General features: G+C 41.1%; 2 protein-coding genes across 2 annotated transcripts; both read left to right on the forward strand.

Annotated features, from left to right (window-relative positions):
• The first annotated feature begins 2,193 nt into the window (after positions 1-2,193).
• On the forward strand, positions 2,194-4,528 carry SELENOK (selenoprotein K). The gene is made up of 4 exons (XM_005485458.3): positions 2,194-2,340; positions 2,888-2,978; positions 3,760-3,840; positions 4,432-4,528. The coding sequence occupies exons 1-4, from the start codon at positions 2,322-2,324 to the stop codon at positions 4,526-4,528; spliced, it is 288 nt and encodes a 95-aa protein (XP_005485515.2). The 5' UTR covers positions 2,194-2,321.
• Positions 4,529-6,965: 2,437 nt separating this feature from the next.
• ACTR8 (actin related protein 8) lies at positions 6,966-15,500 on the forward strand. The gene is made up of 13 exons (XM_074549899.1): positions 6,966-7,186; positions 7,359-7,529; positions 8,376-8,486; positions 8,752-8,856; positions 9,514-9,687; positions 10,209-10,302; positions 11,088-11,220; positions 11,553-11,706; positions 12,256-12,351; positions 12,904-13,044; positions 13,441-13,705; positions 13,998-14,161; positions 14,814-15,500. Exons 1-13 carry the CDS (start codon positions 7,064-7,066, stop codon positions 14,955-14,957), a joined length of 1,875 nt encoding a protein of 624 aa, XP_074406000.1. The 5' UTR covers positions 6,966-7,063; the 3' UTR covers positions 14,958-15,500.
• Positions 15,501-18,448: the final 2,948 nt, after the last annotated feature.

The raw sequence follows: 18,448 nt of genomic DNA on the forward strand, positions 1-18,448 counted from the left end.
AGGCCAAGACATAATCAGGTTGACAATGCAATTTTTAAAAAGGTCTTTAGTTTCATTCACCAGAAGTATATGTCACAGAGGAAGATTGCCTTTTATTTATACAACCTTAGGGCACTGAACTATTACTTATCACTGTTATTAAAAACCCCAAGACTAGCTCACATTTTATTTTACTTTAAAAAGTCCTCTACCCCAAGAGAAAAAAAAACAAAAAACAAATAAGAAAAACCTAAACAAACAACAACAACAACAACAATACAGCACTCACTAACCACTTTTGATGTTTGGGGATTTTCTGTCATTGGGAAAGCAAAAGGTACAGAGGTGGTGTCTCTGGATTATTTTAACATACTGCCTGTGTTTATGCCCATTTTGCACTATGTGGCGCCATTTTCTAAATGCTTTTGTATTGCACCTTTTAGCAAATTGCAGATTAGCCAGCTCCTACAATAACGATAAACATTTATTTTAGACACCTTGTTACAGTCATGACAAACATACAGTCAAGAGACCCACAACATACAGAGTACCCCTGTACAATTTCAGAAAGTTTCAGCCCGTACACAGTAACACCATACCTCTTCAGAAGGCTTCAGGACTCTGCCCATACAGAGGAACATCCCAACACTTCAGGAGGCTGCAGGAGTCTGCCCTTTGTCAGCCCAACCTTTTATCCCCTCCTGTTGATGCACTGCACCTGTGAGCCCTCTGCTCCCTTTGGTGGTTGGTCAGTGCACACCAAGTCTCGTTACCTTTAATGCTGCTCACCTGCTGCTCACAGCTGTGCCCAATTGGGGATGATGAAGCTCAGCCCCACTCCCAATTATCACAAACTGTGCTCATACATGCTACAGACACTTTCTTTGCTAATTGCTTTCAGTTGTTTGCAAGAGTTTATTCATAAACATCGAGCATTTATAAATACCTGTCAGGTGAAAACAATTTTTTTACTGTGGGACAGCTGCACTGTCAGAAACACTGTATTACAATTCCACCTTCAGAAAACACTCTTCTGTTATTCCCCTCTTAGCAAAGGACTTTACCTTATCATCATTAGTAAAATATAGCTCTTGCAAAGGAAGTATTAAAGTGTTTTTACATAATTTTTTTAATTGCTGTTTCACATCAGAATTAAACATTCCTTCTTTATTAGTTCAGCTTAAAAACTCAGAGACAGAAGGTATTATATTAAATTTGCCCATAAAGCTGTATAGTTACCCCCAACTTTACAAGTGTGTATTCTCCTAGAAAAGGAATACTAGCCAATATTTGCAGGGCAAGGTTTTTATAAAAATAAAATAAATTAAAACAAATTCCCGAGTTAGGGTTGAACATTCCCATGAACATGATGTACGTAGCCACATATTTGTCATTAAATACAGGGCACAAACATTCTCTCCTTTTGGAGAGAAATGTTAAATTATTTCTGCTTTTGGTTGTAATTCTATCATTACCGCAGAAGGCAACTAAGAACACTTTGTTTTTATGAAACAGTGACTGACTATTCCAACTCCCGTTACTATCCTAAACGCGGCAGAGAAGTTCCAACAGCACTGGAATGATAAATTATTATTTATTTTATTTAATAAATAATAATATTTATTTAAATAATAATATTATTCATTTAATGAATAATTTAACCAGACCCGCCCCTCGGAGGGAGGAGCCGTTTACTGAGCACCGCCCGCCTCAGGCCGGCCCCGCCGCGGCTGTCGAGGGGCTCGGTACCGGGGCTAAGGGGATCTCTCGTTAATAACAGCGGCTGCCGAGGGTCCCGGTACCGGGGATGTGAGGGAACCCCTCGTTAATAAAAGAGGCTGTTGAGGGGTTCCGGTACCGGGACTGTGAGGGGATCCCTCGTTACCAGGGGCACTGGGAGGAGCCTGGTTAATAACAGCGGCTGCTCAGGGTGACCCCTCGTTATCCAGGATGCCGAGGGAAAACTCGTTAGTAACAGGGCTGGGCTGCTGACAGAATCACACAGTTGGGAGAGACCTTTAAGATCATCGAGTCCAACCTGTTCCCTGACACCTCAACTAAACCATGGCACTGAGTGCCACATCCAGTCTTTTTTTAAACACATCCAGGGATGGTGACACCACCACCTCCTCAGGCAGACCACTCCAGAATGGACCCCTCGATAACAGACGGTCCTGAGCGGGACCCCGTTAATCTCATGCCCTTGCCCTGAGGAGAGGGGACGCGGAGCCCAGCGCCACCACGGCCGCTCCTCCGTGGGTGCCGCCGTCACCGCTCGCTGCCCATGCGCGCGGCGGCCGCGCAGGCGCAGGGGCGGGGCCGGGCCGGGCCGGCGGGCAGCCATGGTGTACATCTCGAACGGTGAGGGGCCGGGGGCCGGGGCACCGCGGTGTGTGTCCGCAGCGGGGGGGGGGGGGGGCCGGGCCGGGGGCTGGGCACCGACCGGGGGCACCGGGGCTGCGCTGCGCAGAGCGCCGCCCCCAGCGCCGCCGCTGCCGGGACAGCCGGGCAGGGTCTGGCGGCTGCCGGTGTCGCGTCACCCCGCGCTGCCCTGCGGCCTTGTGGCCGAGCCTGGTCTGCTTCTAAAGCGGATTTGGGGACTTTGACGAGTTCAAGTGCGTGCTACAGACACCGGGAGCGTCACACGGCAGCACTTGAACCGCTTACGGGGAATCAGACTCTGCCTGGGGCTGTCTGGGGGTTTTCTGGACGGAGAGCCCCTGTGGCGGTGCTGACCCTTTTAGCTGACGTACTTGGGCAGTAACCTGCGGAAAATGAAACTCCCTGCCATGAAGTGCAGTTTCACCGTCCCACCTGCAAACTCTGGACTTAGCAGATCTGGTTTTGTGTAATGCACTGTTCAGTGTCACACACTGAACGTCACTTCTTGTATCTGGATGTGTTACAGGACAAGTTTTGGATAACCAGAGTCGGGCTCCCTGGAGGTTGTCATCTATAACAGATTTCTTCTGGTCAATAGCAGATTTTGTGGTTCTGTTGTAAGTAGAAGTTAATTCTTTTGCTGAGCTTCATTTTAGATTTGACATAGGTGCAAGTTACACAGTGCTATCAGTACACAACAATAAAAATATTATATTTACTCTCTACCATTCCATTTGTATAAATGCTTTACTACAACTATGTGGTTGTGTCTGTTAAGCTCAGTATACTTAACAAAAAGTGCATGAAAAGTGACTATAACTTATTGGCAGTTCAAATGAGTTTTCTTACATTTCATCTACGTTGACACTGCAAAAAGAAAATATACATTTTTGTTAAAACATATCTACTAGCTGATCAAATAATTAAGCTCTTTGGAGAATTTCTACTGGTGACAATAGATTCTGACTATGTAAAAGTAATCACACAGTAAACACAAATTTGGATCAAAGCCAGTTAACAAACAGAAAGTTCATGTGATGTTTTCAACAGTTCTTAGTGATTTCAGTTATAAATTTATACTTTATGCATTTCTTGCATATTACCAAGGAAACTAGATTTTATAATTTTAATACATAATTTATTATTTATAATTTAAAACATATAATGTAATTTAGATTTTATAATTTAAGCTTCATTGTAATTGGGAATTATTTCAGATTTCAGTTTTGTATGTAGGAGACAAATTGCCAAGATTTAAGGATAAGGATTTAAGATGAGAGGATACACTGTTCATTCCTGAACACTACTTGCTGTTCTTCAGGCCATTTCTTTCCAATCACAATATTCAAAAACTGTACCTGGCTATCAATTCACCTAACCCTTGTTTTAATTTTTCAGTTTCCAGAGCATTATTCAACCAGATTTAAGAAGACGAGGCTACACATCTTCCTCCTATTCAGGATACCATGATGGCAGAGGGTATTTTTTTCATATTCACACATTTTCCCCTCTCTTGGTGAAGTGACATGAATCTGAGTAGATTACAGTTGTGATTTGCATTGAATTGGGTTGTGCAGGAAGGCTAAAATGGTTATCTGCACAATTGTTGGTAACAATACACAGCTTTGGACAGCTGCAATAGCAGTACAGACAAACTAACATCCCTGAAAATATTTCTGAGCCTGCCTAGGAGACAACATATATCTTTGTTAAAATTTTATTTTCTTAGACATGTTTGTACTCAGCATTTGAGTTGCATTAGTGCAGTCATTTCTTGTATTACATTACCTAAAGCAGAACACTGTTACAGGGGTGTAATTTCCATGAACACTGCAGCCTAAGTCTTTTGTAGGACTGTGTAAAAGCATCAGTGCTCTGTGGCCTTCCCACATCACACAGCAGTAATGAAACAGGAGAGGATTTCTGTGATAGTGGGGTTGGGGTTTTCTTACAGCTTTCCAGATGAAACTCAACTTTAGAGGTTCAGACTTTCTCACCACTGACATTTAGAGACAGTTATTGTATTTCTAGTTGAAAAGTTTAATGAAGGGAGAACTCCTTTCTTTTCAGGCCTCCAGCAAATCCTCGCCGTCGGATGGGCCGAATAAATCACTGGGGTGCAGGCCCCAGTCCACCACCCATGGCTGGAGGTGGATGAGGAAGGTAATTCCAAATCTGCTGCATCCTGCTTTGGAGGGTTTGGGGTTTTTTTAAATAGCAGTGTTAATTCAGGGTTAAGGTAGAATGGAGTGTTTTGTCCTCCTGCTGCACAAGTTACCAAAACAGAAAAATAATCAAATAATAAAAGAAATAAAGATGCTTCCAGTAAAGGGGAGAAAAAGCAGGGGGGAGGGATGTTAAAAATTATTTCGGTTTAGGAATGGTGGGCTTTCACTTTTAATTGCCCAGAAGTCGATGGACAAAGTGCAGCAAAGATTTTTGAGCACAGCTGGTAAGTTATTTATAACTTCTCATCTTTTTTGGCTGTTGATTTAAAGATCAGATTGTTAGAAAATGATGCTTTGTTTGCATTTCTAATAGTTATATGACATATGATGGATGGGTTTTGGCTAAAGTTGATATTTCTCAATAGAAAAGAAAGAAAAATATAAAGTTGTTACAAGACAGTAAAAATGGGTTTTTTTCCCCCATTACAATGATACAACCATACCAATCTTGAATTCCAGTAAAGTGTAAAAATCAGAATTGCTTAAAAATAGAGGCAAAATTAAAAGAGGTTAAGATTAGAAGACTTCTTACAGCTGCCTGATATTTTATTCTGTTTAATAATTAGTTTGGCTGCTGGGAGTTGCAGCTGACACTGAGTGTATTTACAGTATGGTTTTATTTACTTTAAGACTTAAGTATATAGTCCTTGTTTTTCATCAGTCACTCCCATTGTTACTATAAGTTACAAGGAAAAAAAACAACCCATGCAGGTGGTTAACACCTGTAAACCTTGTAGGAAAAAGTTCATGTACCAGGAAACACAGACACCAGTATTTCAGTTCACTGGAACAGGATAAGCTTCTTCCAAGTGGGAGAAAAACCCCAGGATGTTGTGGTGTTTTTTTCTTATTGCGTAGACACAATTCCAGCAAAGACTGGAGATTGCTTCTGGGTACTCACAGCAATGTGTAACCTGCTGAGAAATAGTTAGCAAGTCTTTAGCATGTCCCATTTAGCTAAATTAAAAGCGATATTATTTTAAATTTTTTACTTAATTTTATCTCACAAAGAAAGGCTTCTTTAAATGTACTGTTACTACTTTATCTTTTAGGTAAACGCCTGCTGAAGAGGCAGGCACAAGCATACACATCAGCCAGATGAAAAGAAGAGTTTAGTGCTGGACCAAATGGGGATGTGTATGCCTGACTGGAAACTGTCCTGTGATAGAAGCAGATCAATGAAGTTGTACTGGGAACTCCTTCCTCAAGGATCCGGTGTAACTGAGCCACAGTTTCATTAAATACATGTTTACTGTCTAAAGTCTTTGTATAGTTTCTGAACATTTTACTGTAGTTGCAAAGTTGTAAGTAAATTATATTTGGCTTGTCACAAGACTGATTTTCTCATCATTTTTAGAAACGGAAAAAATCTGAAGTACAATAAGCCTTCTGCTATTCAGATGAGAAAAAAAAACATATTTACAGTAGATAGAGATGGTCCCTCAAGAGTCAAAGCAGCAATTCCTAAGAGCTTTAATACTCACTCTCTCAGGACAAACACTCTCTACTTTGCTGTATTTTCCTTCTATTAATGATACTCCCAAAGCACTTCAAAAATGCAGTTAACAAATTACTTTGTTTTACAACCCTTTTGCTTCACTAAAGTCCATAATGTTTTTTATAACAGAAACACCTTTTGAAAGAGCTTCATTCTTCACTATAAACTTACTGAAACGTGTAAAAACATTTACTGTACAAATTTTGGGATTTTTTTACTATAAAATTAGGTGTTGTTATAACATGAACAAAAAAAAGAGGTCAAGTCAAATACTGACAGCTATCCCAGAGTAGTTATTTTCTTTCAAATAGTAACTAGCTTTTATCTGTTGTTCCCCTTTTCAGGATGGGAATTTCTCATTGTTCTTGTACTGAATGTATTCCTTAACAGTCCTTAGCGGGAAATTGATCAACAATGCCCCTCAATTAACAAGCTACTCCAGCAGATACCACTCCTACCTAACACAAAACCCCTTTTAGACTCTGCTGTGTAACAGCAACTTTGAGCCTTTAAACACCACATCTCCCCCATCTCCAGCTAAACATCCTCTCTGCACAGTTTATAAAGGAGGTCGCTGCCCACAAACAGGGAGACCCTTACATGGTTATCCCCTTACCACACACACCAGCTGTACTACAGCCTTTGTATGGAGTATTTTAGGCTGTTGGAGGGCCGTATGTCCCTCCTGCAGCCCCTCCAGCAGTACCAGCCCAGCTGACAGCGTGTGGCCGGTGCTCCACCAGACCCGCGGCAGCTTGGGGCTGCTCCCGAGGCTCCCCGTGCCGCAGCCGGCCCCTCAGCACCGGAGCCGGAGCTCCGCTCCGAGCGGGGCCATCCCAGGCGGCGCCCGGAGCCGCCGAGGCCCCTCCCGGTACCTGCTGGGGGGCGGGGCCCGGCCAGGGTCCGCCCGCTTCCGCCTCGCGCCGGGCTCGGCGCCGCTCGGGCCGGGCAGACGCGGCTTCCGCCCGGCCGGAGCATGACCCAGGCGGAGAAAGGCGAGGCGGAGAACGGCAAGGACAAGGAGCGCGACCGGGAACGCGAGCAGCGCGGCGTGAAGCGGCCCATTGTCCCCGCCGCCGTGCCCGAGTCCCTGCAGGAGGTGAGGCCGGGGCCGAGCGGCGGCTGCCGGGCGCTGCTCCCTCCCCGCTGGGGCGGGCCCGGCCCGGGCTCGGCCTTTTAAAGGCCTGCGGAGGGGGGTGTGGAAGCGCCGGGAGGGCTCCAGGTGGTCCCGGGGTCTCGCTCTGATTCCGTGCTCGTTGTGCCGCTTGCAGCAAATACAGAGCAACTTCATCGTGGTGATCCACCCCGGCTCCACCACCCTGCGGCTCGGGCGGGCCACGGACACGCTGCCCGCGGGCATCCCGCACGTGATCGCGCGGCGGCACAAGCAGCCGGGCCAGGCGGCCTACAGGGACAGCTGGCTCCTCAGGGACGGCCTCAATGTAAGCGGCCCCGCCTCGCCGGAACCCGCCTGCCCATCGCCCGTTCTGCGGCGGTTTGGTTTGTTGTGTGGTGCATGTGTGCCCTTCATCCTTCATGGTTTTCCAGAAGAGAGTACATCTCCTGTCAAACTTGTGTTTCACCCTTTTAAGGACTGTAGGTGCCACCTGCTGAAGTCAGTAGGCTTGGACCAGTCTGTGTTTGCGTTTTATTTGATTCGTTTGCAATGAACTAAACCCGAGGAATTGATAGGTTGAGGGTTTGTACATGTTGATTTCCCCGTGCTAAAGTCTGGTACCACAGTCAGTATTTCTTCTGCTGGAATGCCAACTGTAGGATTCGAATGTGTTGGTTACTAGTTAGTGACTTGGGTAACACAGCAAGTCATTTTAGTCCAGCCTGGTCAAAAGACATATGTAATAATCTGGATCTGTAAAAATTAGAACTAACCTGTCTAATAGTAAACCTCACCGTTAAATAATTGAGATCTGTTTAAACATTTTTGCTCCTACTTCATATGTCTGTAGTTAAGTAGAAAAATAGCCTGAGCTCATCACTAGAGATGAAGTCCAATGACCGCTAAAAACAGTTAAAAGATTCTAGTTGTCTTGAATAGGTGTTGGGAGCTCTAATATAAAAAATAGTTTATTTAAAAATGAGCATAAGTCCATTTTGGATTGTACGAACATCTGTCCTTTCTGTACATTATCTGTATTTTTCTGTACATTTCTGTCAATTATCTAAATTTAATCAGTAATGGTTTCACTGTTTCCTAATAGCTTCAGTACTACCAGTGTGCAGACGTGGTTTGAAAACATTTACATTGCGTATTTGGGGTTTTTCCTTAGAAACCTGAAAGTACTGAGCAGAGACAAAATGGCCTTAAAATGGTGGACCAAGCAATATGGTCCAAAAAGATGTCGAATGGAGCGAGGCGCATTCCGGTGTCACCTGATCAGGTAACTCATTCTAAGGTCTTATTAAATTCTTCATTCTGACAATCCTTCAGTGAGATGCTGTGCTTCAGTGGACAAGAATTAATACCCTTTCTACACCAAATATGGATAAGTGTTACTGTGCTACCTAACTCTGAAAACATGAGAAAATTTATATTATAAGTATATTATAAGGGCTGGGTTCAAAGGGGTATCTCATTTTTCTTCCACGCATAAAAAGTGACCAGTAAAATATTTATCAACAGGATTTGATTTGGTTACATTTCAGGCCAGGTCCTACAACAGACAGATGAGGCCTGCCATATTGGATCACAGCTCTGGGGCCAAGTGGACAAACACATCAAATCACCCTGAGTTTTTGGTGGGAGAAGAAGTAAGATTGATTTTTCTGCTGAATGAGGCTTTGTGTGTTTTAATGCAGCCATGGATTAGTTGCAGTCTGCTGTAAGTTAGTATGTACTGAAAGATGTGTAAAGCTAACCAAACAAAACTGAGAAACTTTACTGTGGAGGAACTGAGTATTTTCTGTCATTCTGCAAGACAAGAGAATTCCCCTATTTGCTTAACAAGTATCTTGGATCCTTTGCTGCTATAAATCAGTGGTTTTGCAGGGAATAGGCGAGAACTACACCCATATGGCATAAATCAGAGAAAAGGCAAGAAACTGATAAAAGTATCACTACATGGAATTGCTGCTGAGTAACTTGATATTTGTGGGCTTCAAAGTGTTTAAACTATTTTAATTTCTAAAATGAGATAGTGGAAAATATACCGTTATATTCACTAGATGTCTGTGGGCAAAAACATTCAAAATTCAAACAATCTAGATTATGTATTTGTTGTCTTTTTATTTTAATGGTTTATTATCAAAGCTCTGTTACAAAGAAACCTGCTGTATTGCTGTTACATCAGTCTGAGTTCTGCAGTGTCTTCTATGTGCTTCTGAAATACTTTTCTTCCCAGTTGTTGCTCATTTTGTTACTATTTTTTTGGGAAGAGCAATGTCCAGGATGTAATCTCTCATTTTCAGGCCCTGTATGTTAATCCATTAGATTCTTACAACATACACTGGCCCATTAGAAGGGGGCAGCTGAATCTCCACGCAGGACCTGGTGGCTCCCTCACTGCAGTACTGGCAGACCTGGAAGTTATATGGTCACATGCAATACAAAAGTACCTGGAAATACCCCTGAAAGACCTAAAGGTGAGCTGTGAACACCACATTTTTGTGGTGTGGGCTGTATCCACTTCTCTGAGTGTTGTTGTAAAAGGGAAGCAACTTGCTGGTATTGGTAGCCTCTTACTGGTGCTTTCCTTAATAAATACCTTCTTTCTGCTGGTGAGTTCCCAAAACTTCATCTGGAATTTTGTCCATGTCTTTAGGACAAAAGCTGTTGATAGAACCTTTAACAAGGATGTTTAGAAATCCCATTTTAGACACTTCAGTCTTAGTCTTTGTTTGGGTTTTTTTTGTTGGCTGTAAAGGAGGCACCTGGGGAAGGGCTGCCTAATACTTGTATAATTACTTATCCTTGGCAAGTTTGTCTCATGCCTTATGTATTTTAAACATTTTAAGGGCTATAGACTCTTGGCACTTACTTAAGAGCATGTTTTTTAAAGTATTGAAAACCTTCCCCTTTGCTAAAAATTTTGGTTTTTTTTAAAATAAGTTGTATATCAAATTTTATTTGAGAGCTGGCTTTAATTTACTCTTCTTGTCTTCAGTACTACAGATGCATTTTACTAATTCCAGACATCTATAATAAACAACATGTGAAGGAACTGGTAAATATGATCCTAATGAAGATGGGCTTCTCAGGTAAAAACCATAATGAAGCAAGTACTTAATAAATAATTGCATAAGGATTTTTTTTCTTTTAAAGCATATTTTTGCACAGCAGTCTCAGGTTAGCTGGGACTAGCACCCTCATCTTTTGCCAATCATGTAACTGCTGTCTCTTTTAAAGGGGCAAAATGGTTGGCTAATATTGAAACAAGTTTTTTGGTTTACTGTTATGCATTCCAGCTTTGAGTTTCTCATTCAGCTGAGGTAAAAGCAGCAGCAGTCTGTTTTCCTAAATATTTCTAAAATGCACGACTGTCTAGAAGGACAGACTGGAATCTCTGGTACTTCCCAGGTTTAAGTATGGGCTTGTGACACAAATGTACTCTGTAAAGGTGGATTGTAGGGAAAACAAAAGGTCAAATTGGATCTTAGTTCATAACTACTTAAAGACCATATCTGAAATGCTAATGATGTTATTTGATTAAAACCAGAAAAAAAAAAAAGAAAACACTTCACGTTCATCTGGTAGCCAAGATCCTGCACTACCAGATTAAAAAGTAATTAAAGGTATTGTCTAAAAATTGCAATCTTGTAGAAAAAGGATCATTTGACCCTGCTCTTAGCTTCTTTTCAGTACTTGCAAACCTTACTCAACAAAAAAATCTCTTAAGTACCCTCCACCCCATCTTCACTAAATATACAGGCTTTCAGTCAGGCTACTTGTAGATCTTGAAAAGACATAAGATGTCCTTTAAATGTCAGCAATGTGACTGTAAAGTTTGGCATAAATTTAATACAATTTTTTCTCTTGTTACTAGGAATTATTGTACACCAGGAGTCAGTCTGTGCTACCTTTGGGAGTGGTTTAAGCAGTGCCTGCATTGTAGATGTGGGAGATCAGAAGACAAGTGTTTGCTGTGTAGAAGATGGTGTTTCCCATCGCAATACCAGGTACCTTGGAGTGTCCAGAATTATTATAATCATGGATTTATTTGCTTACCAAAAATTGGACTTTTTAAAGGAGAGAAAATTTCTATAAATATAAGGGTTTTCTTGCTCTGAGGCATTTAACAGAGACAATTCCTTAAGGTTTATATTGTAACAGTTATCTTTAAAAGAAGAAAACAGGCAGAACTGATCAGAACCAATACTGTGTTCTGCAAACTGTGGAAGTCATGGTTCCAACATGTCTGAAATGTTCCTAGCATTGCTCTCTCTGTTGCTGCAGTCAGCCAGTATTTCAGAAACTACATAAAAAGATCTCTTTCTTCTCTGTGCTTTAGGCTGTGCCTTGCATATGGGGGATCTGATGTGTCAAGGTGTTTTTACTGGCTTATGCAGCGAGCAGGGTTCCCATACAGAGACTGCCAGTTAACTAATAAGTTGGACTGCCTGCTGCTTCAGCACCTAAAGGAGACATTTTGTCATCTAGATCAGGTGAGATGGGGAAAATCGTGTGTTATCCAAGTAATATTTTTTCTTTTACAGAATGTTACTCTGGGGATCCTTTTTGTGAGTTCAAGTTAATTTTAAATATTTTACCCAGGAGAATACTGGCAAAAGCTGTAGAAGCTTTAGACTTGAAATGTTTATAACTTGGTTTATTTTTCATCTAGCTGAAAGGAATGCTAACCCTTAGAAAGATAATTTCTTTGTTCTTATTGCTGAAAGAAGCTGATAATAGTTGCATACTTGCTGGTTTTCAACTTCAGTTCTGTAAGATCTGCCAGCAGGTCTCTTTTTCCTGCAAAACCCTCATTGCAGAGGCTTAGGCATGTAGAAAGCTGTCTGGCACATCATACTACATGGAAAAGACTTTAAAAAACTCAAGAATAGGTAAATAAAGTCCATTGTTAGAAGAGAGATTTGTTACTTTGAGCTATTTTCTGTAGCTAAATAGATTACACAGCATTTGTAATTAATTTTCTGGGGTTTTTTTTTCCATTGTTTCCATTGTTTTTTTGTTTTCATTGTTTCTTACCTTAGGATATTTCTGGATTACAAGATCACGAGTTCCAAATTCGGCATCCGGACTCTCCTGCTTTATTGTACCAGTTCCGATTAGGGGATGAAAAATTACAGGTGATTTTTAAATTAAATTACAAATATAATGAGCATTCAGACTCAGAGCCTCAATTTGTATCAGTCTAGTGCTACTAAGACCATGTTATTTATGGATTTTTGTTAAACTGTGCTTGTAGAAAAAATTAATTCCTATATGGATGGGTGGACCTAATGCAGAACTGGTGGATGCACAAGACTTTCTAAGTAGCTTTAGCCACAATTGTTGTTACTTCATCTAAATATGATAATTATCCTTCAAGTGCAAAGCATTAATGTTAATTTTGCAAGTTTTTCAGTTCACCATTGAATAGTCTAATTTTGTCATAAATGACATTTGAGTACTTGTTGATCATACAATGCTAAATCTGTAAAGAAACTTGTGTATTTATTGGGATATATTTTAATTATAAAAAACAGAAGACACTTTAGTATTTTACAGACTACCTGAAAAAAAAAAAAAAACACCTCTATTTAATTTTGGATTGTGAGAAAAATGGAACATTTCTTTTTTCTGTAGTAAATGCCATAAGAAGGAATATTGCAGTAAAACCATGCCAAATCTCTCTTCAGGCACCCATGGCTCTGTTTTATCCAGCAACTTTTGGAATTGTTGGACAAAAAATGACAATTTTGCAGCACAGGTCACAAGGTGATCCTGAGGATCCTCATGATGAGCATTATCTGCTGGCCACACAAAGTAAGCAGGAGCAGGTGTGTGATTGCTGGTTTTATTTTTCATGAACTATCATTTAATTGGGGAATTAAATGAGGACTCATTGGCTTATCTCAGAAACCAGAGTTTGTAACCTTGGTCAGAAGTATTAAAGAATAAATTTAAAGTAAGTAGTTACAGATGCCTAAACAATTTTTCAATTAAAGTGTGCATTTTTAAAGTCTAAGAAGGGGTCCCTCTATTATGGGATTGAGCAATCAGATGGAGTTCAAAATAAGCCCTTAGAACACGAGGATTAAAATGAAAATTAGATGAGGGAGTAACACAGGGCTTAACCTTGCTGTGCAAAAAGGTGAAGGGAAGTACAGTGGTGCTTAGTTAAGTCTTTGTACTGTTCTGTGACCTTTTTGTATTTTTGTTTTCTCATTTTTAAGTCTGCAAAAGCTACAGCTGACAGAAAATCCATGTCAAAGCCTGGTGCGTTTGAGGGAGAATTGAGAGGCCAATCCTCAGACATTTCAGAGAGGATCTACCCACAAGAAGTGGAGCTGGGCTCTTCCCAGGGTGACTGTATGATACCTGGCAATGACTCAGAGGAGCCTTTAACTGCACACATGTCCAGGAAAACTGCTATTTCTCAGTTTGAAGGCAAAGCCTTGGGCCTGGACAAAGCCATCCTTCATAGTATCGACTGCTGTGGTAAGAATTACATTTGTACCAGTCTGTGGAACAGACCTCAGGGTGGATTTATGTAACTCCTGTTTTTCACCAAAGATGTGTCCCTAGGTTTTGCAGTCTGTAGAGTAGCTACACTGTTTCTTATGCTTGCATCTCTGTTGATGTTTCTTGAGCTATGTATCCAAGGAATAGAAGAAGAATTTTAAAAGCAAACATCAGTTTCTATCTGGTTTGACTTGCACTAAATTAATTGTAACACAGGCCATAATAACTTCAAAACACAGATCTATGTCTATGTATTCTTTCATTCCAGCATCTGATGATACAAAAAAGAAGATGTACAGCTCTATCTTAGTAGTGGGAGGAGGCCTTATGTTTCATAAAGCTCAAGAGTTCCTTCAGCACCGAATTCTCAACAAAATGCCACCTTCTTTCAGAAGAGTTGTTGAAAATGTTGAGGTCATCACAAGGCCTAAGGTAACTGTTAACTGATAGCTAAGTAAAGAGTAAACTATGATTGGTTGAAATCTTTGAAAGGTTAAAAGAAAAAAATTCTTTTAAAATCCCAGAGTAGTTGAATATCTGAGATTTAAGGGAGCTCTCAGCCTATAGCATAGCACTGGCTGGTTAGGGACAGGGAGTTAGAGGCAAAGCAAGAGTGTGACTGGTACAGATCACTGCAGTGTTTATTAGCTCAAGGCCCTATTCTTAAAGAAGCAGTTAGTACTGGCCCATGAAGGTAACCTGTCTCCTCAGCAAGAAATTGGGATTTTTTATTTTTTTTGTACTGTAAAGATAATAGAAAAACAGGCATTGAGATTAATTTTCATTTGGCATTAATCAGGCAAAACTTGTAAATATACTTCCATCTATTTCAGAGCCTCCTTACTGAAGGGAAGATTTTCATTATGTGCTTAGAAAGCATTTTAAAACAAAGTGACTTCTCAAAGCATCTTGAATATCATTTAAATATTTTTATCTCACTACTCTTTCCTGGATAATACTGAAAAACTTTTCACCTACCCCATCAGATTCTAACTAGTAAATAGTGTCAGAAAATAGGATACAGCTTTGGAGAATGATGCAGAATGAGACTACTGACTGTGTGCAATGTGTGTTTTGAATTTAGGATATGGATCCACGTTTAATAGCCTGGAAAGGAGGGGCAGTTCTGGCCTGTCTGGACACAACCCAGGAGCTGTGGATTTACCAGAGGGAGTGGCAGCGCTTCGGGGTCAGGATGCTGCGGGAGCGAGCTGCCTTTGTGTGGTAAAGGAGGGGCTCACAGAGGAACCTGTGGCAACTTCACTGAAGATTCCTTTCCCCAAATACCCTTTTTTCCCAGTGCACATGAATTGATCTTCTGCTGATAACATATTTTTTGTATTTTATTAACTTCAACTGAGATTTTTCTGGACGTGTTGTAAAAAACCAAAAGACTTTCTGAGTTCATTTGACTTCAGCTACCCTTTGTCTTTTCAATTGTATGCATTGAATTCTGCATACAGGGTACCACTGTCATCTCCAGAGTAACTATATTTATATTATACAGGTAATGTATATTAAAATTGCACAGTATAGGAACTTATGTGAGAGATGTTAAGCCAAGATTCATTCCAGAAACATGTACACAGAAGCAACATTTGAAGAGTTCAGCTGTGGGTTTAATGTAATATTCTGATTGCTACTCTAATGTTACCAGGAGATGAAGTTGTTATATAAGTGATCATTAGGGTAAAATTGAAATGAAGAACTAAAACCACAGTCACTGTTTGTATTTTACTTATGTAATAAATTATTTTATTCAGTGGAAAAACAAAGAATTTGGAAGTGGAGTATTTTTTTCTTGCCCTGTACTTATCATCAAAACTTCTTACTTTTTCATTATCTATTGGAGAGTCCACTTTTTTCCTTATTTTACAAAAATCAATATAATACACTCAAAAGACCAAGCTGCAAATTTATACAGCCAGCACATCTTCCAGTTCATTCCACCTGAGGGCAGTGAGGGTGCACTCCTCAAGCACCCTGCAACACCAAGCAGACCTGGTTTGGTTGGGCAGCTGCCTTCAAAACCACAGGACTGGTTTGAACTGAAATACTGAAGCTGGAGCTTCCTGAACAAACTTGAGAGCATTCCTATTGCAATAATACCTAAAAGGCAGTGTCCTTCACATGACCTTATCTAAAAGGATGTTTGCAGCAAAACTACAGAATACAAAAGCTCAGGAAGGTGAGAACTCTTACCTCTGTCTGAGATGGCAATGAGACACAGTCACAGGTAGAGCAGCAAGGAGAAATCACTCATGTCCTCCAACTGAATGGATTGTGAGGAGCTCTAAAAGAGAAAAAAAAATCACTTTGAAACAAGTGTCTAAAAGCTATCATCAGTTATAATAACACCAATATATGGTATGTATCCATGTATATTAATAGAATTTAGAGAAAATGCACACAGAATTATTGAAATGATCATTTCCAATGTTCATACCTAGAAAATTGCTAAAAAGCAATGCAAAATGATTCATCATCAATATTAGTTGTTGATTACATTACTTAATTTACTTGATTTTCTTTCCTACTTTGAAAGAAACAAGATACATCAGTCTGAGTCTGCTCCCTGCCAATTCCTCCCATGTCACTGGAGTGTACCTCCCCCTGCAGCCTGAGGTCTCATCAACCATCATCTCATCTCTTCTGTTCCTTTTTGTTTAGAGTTTCACCCTGAGCAAAAGCTACAAAATAACAAATTCCTGAAGTGCAGCATTACTGTAATGAGCATAAAACTTAAGAGGAGGAAGGTGAAAGGCAAAATTTGCCAATGCCAGTATATATAAAGTCACCTAAGACCAAAATCACCTACTTCTTGACAGGATTTTAACATCTGAACATCTGTATAGCCAAAACATTTCTTTTTCCCAGAGCTTTGCAAACATCCAGGGGAAAATCTACTGAATATACCTGATAAATATTGCAACAGGAAACAATGAGTAGTTTCAGCTTAGTTTGCAGTGAATACTGACTTTAAAATTATAAATATTCATCCATGCATTTAAAAACCAGCAAATTCACCTGCACAGAATTCTCAAAATTTCTGTTTAAAGGCCATGTGGTATGATTCAGTTGGTAACAAAGGGGTGAGATCACCAATTTCTAGTCTGCAAACCTGTGAAATACTGGACACCTGCAGGAGCCCTTACAATGAAGTGGAAGCTCCTCTATTTTTTCACATTCCAAACTATGAACTTAGAATCTTGTTCATCTCTACATCTACCCCTATTTAACTGCTGAAATGGCTCTGTTACTTCATGAAACTTCTATACTCTTATACGTATTTAGTGCATGTTTTCTATGGACTTTTTATTTCCTTACCAAATAACAGCACTGAAAGTGTACAAAACTTTTTCAACACTGCAAGCACACATGTTTGGTTTCAAGAATTCTTAATCACTGCAAAGATTAAAGACCACTTATATCAAGTACACATTTACTCACAGTTCCACAGGGAACAATTACTCTTTTCCATTAATGAATAATTATTCAGAAGTTTGGAATGTGGTGCTTGAGTGTGGATAACCAATCACCCAGAGACTGTCCATTATCTACTTATCTGATTAAGAACAAAAACACGAACAAGTAATTAAGCTAGAAAATTAATAATGGTTCAATACATTCTGAGAAGAATGGTAAGGAAGGACATGGAAAAAACACAGCATCTAGAAGCAACATCAAAGATATTGCAGCAAAGTCCCTTGTCCTTAAATGATGTCAGGAAAAATTATAAGATGTCACAATAATCTTGGTTTGTCTTCATTATGTCAGCTTTGTTCTGAAAGGGTAAACAAGACCCCCGAGATAACCCTCCCAGAGTGGTACTGCCTCTTCCCACAATACCAATCCCTGCCATTTCTCAGGGAATTTGAGCTACTCTCATTACCAGCACGTTTTAATGCAGTCTTGTCTACAACGAGTATGCACTACATTAGCATATACTGGAGATATTCAGAGGAAAAAGCCAATAGAGAAGCAACTTATCTGAGTTCTATTGCAGAATTATTAGTTCTTCTGCTTACCCAGCAGGAAACTGTCCAGAATTATGATTGAACACACACTTTTCAGTGCTATAACCAAACCTGAACATCGTCACTGCTGAGGTAACGAATCAGCCAGCACAGGCAGGCCCGGCCGGACAGCGCGTTTGCTGCTCTCACTTTAATCAAGGCTTTCTCCTGGGAGCACGCATTGCACAGGTAAGAGTCGCAATTAATTAAAGGCATTGCATAGGTAAGGATAGCAATTAAAGCCTTCAACTGCAAGTTCCAACTCAACTTTCAGGGGCTGCCTTCGAGCACTGCGCCCAGCGCTCATCCATCCAGAGATATCTCCGGTCAGCGCCGGGCCGGAGCAAGGCACGGGCACGGAGCGGGGACACCCGGGGTGTCATCCCCGCCGCCTTGCAGCTCCCAGCGCTCCCACTGAAAGCGTTTTCGCAGCGAAACGAAAAACGTTTTTTCCTGCCCCGCTAAGAGCGGGGTGAAAAACTTGGAGCGTTCCGGGAAGGAGCGGGATGGGGACGCCTCAGCGCGGGGCTGGCTCTGCCCCGTGCCCCGGAGCTCCTCGGGGGAGCTGCCAGCCCTGTCCCGGGGATACCTGGCGGAACTATCAGCCTTATACCGGGGAAACCTGGCAGCCCTGTCCCGGGGGCACTGGAGGAGCTGCCAGCCCCATCCCGGGGGCACTGGCAGAGCTGGCAGCACTGTACCG

Source organism: Zonotrichia albicollis, chromosome 12 (assembly GCF_047830755.1).
Source record: "Zonotrichia albicollis isolate bZonAlb1 chromosome 12, bZonAlb1.hap1, whole genome shotgun sequence".
Classification (NCBI taxonomy): Eukaryota; Metazoa; Chordata; class Aves; order Passeriformes; family Passerellidae; genus Zonotrichia; species Zonotrichia albicollis.

Bases quoted from the DNA above. Each gene is read 5' to 3' on its own strand.
- ACTR8 (XM_074549899.1), top strand. From the start codon at position 7,064: ATGACCCAGGCGGAGAAAGGCGAGGCGGAGAACGGCAAGGACAAGGAG. The intron at 7,187-7,358 runs GTGAGGCCGGGG...TGCCGCTTGCAG, and splicing joins TGCCCGAGTCCCTGCAGGAG to CAAATACAGAGCAACTTCAT. The intron at 11,221-11,552 runs GTACCTTGGAGT...TCTGTGCTTTAG, and splicing joins GTTTCCCATCGCAATACCAG to GCTGTGCCTTGCATATGGGG.